This window comes from Penaeus japonicus, unplaced genomic scaffold (genome assembly GCF_977035675.1).
Source record: "Penaeus japonicus unplaced genomic scaffold, GWHDUDI00000001_assembly GWHDUDI00000040, whole genome shotgun sequence".
In the NCBI taxonomy this organism is placed as follows: domain Eukaryota; kingdom Metazoa; phylum Arthropoda; class Malacostraca; order Decapoda; family Penaeidae; genus Penaeus; species Penaeus japonicus.
In genome coordinates this window covers 7746262-7748761 of record NW_028234442.1, presented here as the reverse complement: position 1 = coordinate 7748761, position 2500 = coordinate 7746262, and the positions used below count along the sequence as shown (strand labels likewise).

Sequence of the window (2500 nt, the reverse complement as noted above, 5' to 3'; positions counted from 1 at the left end):
TCGGGGAAGTTGACTCCAATATCAACGTCTACTGTGAGTAATAGAGAAAGAGGAGGAAGCGGAAGGGAGGTGGGGGTAAGAGAGAGAGAGGAAGAAAGGAGAAAGAGAAAGAAAGGGAGGGAGGGGAGAGAGAGAGAGGGAGGGAAGCGGGGGAAAGGGGGAAAAAGAGAGAGAGGGGAAGGAGAGAAGGGAGAGGGATGTAGGAGAGAAAGAGGGGGGAAGAGAGAGAGAGAGAGAGAGAGAGAGAGAGAGAGAGAGAGAGAGAGAGGGGGGGGGGGGGGGGAGAAGAGGATAAGAAAAAGAAATTGGGTTGGGAGGGGGGAGGGGCAAGGGGGTGGTTGACCAAGAGATAGGAGAAGTGGGAGGGAAAGAAGGATTAATAATGAAAAAGGACAAGGATGAAAAGAAGGAATATGAGAAAAGAGAGAGAAGAAAAAGATAAATGGTAAGGGTTGGGAGGGGGAGAAGGAGAGATGAAAGTAGGAAAGAGACAGGTAGAGTGAGAACAGAAGGAATTGGGAGAGAGGAGAAAGAGGGTGCTAGAGAAAGAGGAAACAGAAGAGGAAATGAGAAAGCAGGGAAAAAAGGGAGCTAGGGAAAGAGGAAAGAAAAAATGAAGTAAGAAAGAGGGAGTTAGGGACAAAGAAGAAAGAGAGAGGGAGCCAAAGAAAGCGGAGAAAAGAGAGAAGAAAGAGGGAGCCAGAGAGATATTAATGTGGAAAAGAAGAGGGAAGGCAAAGAGAAATGTGGGAAAGGGACGCAGAGAGACGAGAAAGAGAATCAGGGAAAAGGGAGAAAGATAAGGGAAGGGAAACAAAGCGAAACAGAAGGAAAACAAGAATGAACTAAAACTCGCAAGAAAATTTAGAAAGAAAAAAAAGAAAAAGAAAATGACACGAACGAAAAAGGTAGGAGCGAAAGGGAAGGAAAACTCACAACCAGAGAGGGGAAAAAAAGAGGTAAAGTAGAGAAAGACAAACAAGAAAAAGGAGAAAGAAAAAGAAAAGAGGAAAGCAAAGGGAGGAAATAAAGAAGAAGGATGAGCAACACTGATGACAAGAGTTATTGAATTAACGTAATGAAACAGGGCGAGGGAGACGTAAGGGGGAATGGGGGAAGGTGAGGATAGAGGGGTAACGCGAAGGGGAAATAGAAAGAAAGTGATAAATGAGACGCAAGAAAGGGAAGGGAAATGTAAGAGGAGAGACAAATTGAGAGAGAAAAAGAAAGAGAGATGAAAATTCAACTAAAAAAGGGTAATGATTAGGAAGACCATTGTTTGATAAACTTTCTTAAAATGGTGACGGTGATAGAAATAAAAACAATTATAATGAATTAAAATAAATCAGTATTATTAGATGATAATGATAAAGTACAGATAATACAATGATCATAATGATAATGAGGATGATAGTGATAATACCAGGGATAATGATTATGATGACGATAATAATGATATTAAGAGTGATGATGATGAAGATAATGATAACATATACAACGATCATGCTAATGATAATGGGAACAATACTGACCATACTAATGACATTGATGAAAATGATGTTAATATCAATTACAGTAATGGTAATTGCAATTATAATAACGAGATTATAGTAGACGCAATATTTATGATAACAACAGTAGTAGTAAAAGTAGTAGTAATATTAATAAGAATAATAAATATAGGAATAAAGTATAAAGGAGAAAAAAATATATATATAATGAAAATGAATAAGTCAAAAGGAGAAGGAGGAAATTCAAAGAAAAGAGGGGAGAAGAAAGGTATATATCATTGATAAGGGAAGATGAGGGAAAAAGGGGGAAGGTAGGAAAAGGGTGAGATATGGGAAGGGAAAGAGGAGGGGAGGGGATAGAAGGGAGAGAGCTGAGTGGGTGGGGAGAAAATGGTGAGAGGTGGAGAAGGGAGGAGGAGGAGGAGAGGGGAAAGAGGGAGGAGAAGAGGAGTTAAGAGATGGGAATGGAGAGATAGGAGGGGAGAGGGCAGAAAAGGGAATAGAGAGGTATTGAGGGAGAAAAAAGTGAGAGGTATGGAGGGGAGGAGAGAAGAGAGGAAGGAAGGAGGGGGAGGAGTGGAGAGAAGAAGGATGGAGAGGGGAGAGGGATAAAAAGAAGTCGAAGAAGAGGAGGCGAGGGAGAAAAGAGGATTTAATAAAGTAGGAGGCAGGAAGGGTTAAAATAGAAGAAGAAGAAGGCGGGAGGCAGAAAGTTGGATTGAAATAGCCCAAGCAAATTATATCATAGTGATGATAATGATTGACAAATAAAAAAGAACATGTAAGGAAAGGGGAGGCGTGAAGGAGAGAATAAAGGAAGGGAAAGCAGAAGAAGAGGTAAGAGGGTTAGGACGGGGGAGGGGGAGGGAGAAGGGAGGGGAGGAGGTAGGGTGGGGGTGAGATGAAAGGAGGGAAGGGAAAGAAGGGAGAAGGAGAAGAAAGAGTAGGTGGATGAAGGAAAGAGGTGGGAAAGGGGAGGAGGGAGGAAG

At 41.9% G+C, this 2500-nt stretch overlaps 1 protein-coding gene across 1 annotated transcript in view; it reads left to right on the top strand.

The window, feature by feature from the left end:
• LOC122266396 (lachesin) overlaps nt 1-2500 on the top strand; it is a 129329-nt gene that overhangs the window by 122901 nt on the left and 3928 nt on the right. The window contains exon 9 of the mRNA XM_086533802.1: nt 1-33. This exon is cut by the window's left edge and continues 144 nt beyond it. Coding sequence (XP_086389928.1) covers nt 1-33 — 33 coding nt within the window. The remainder of the gene's footprint in view (nt 34-2500) is intronic.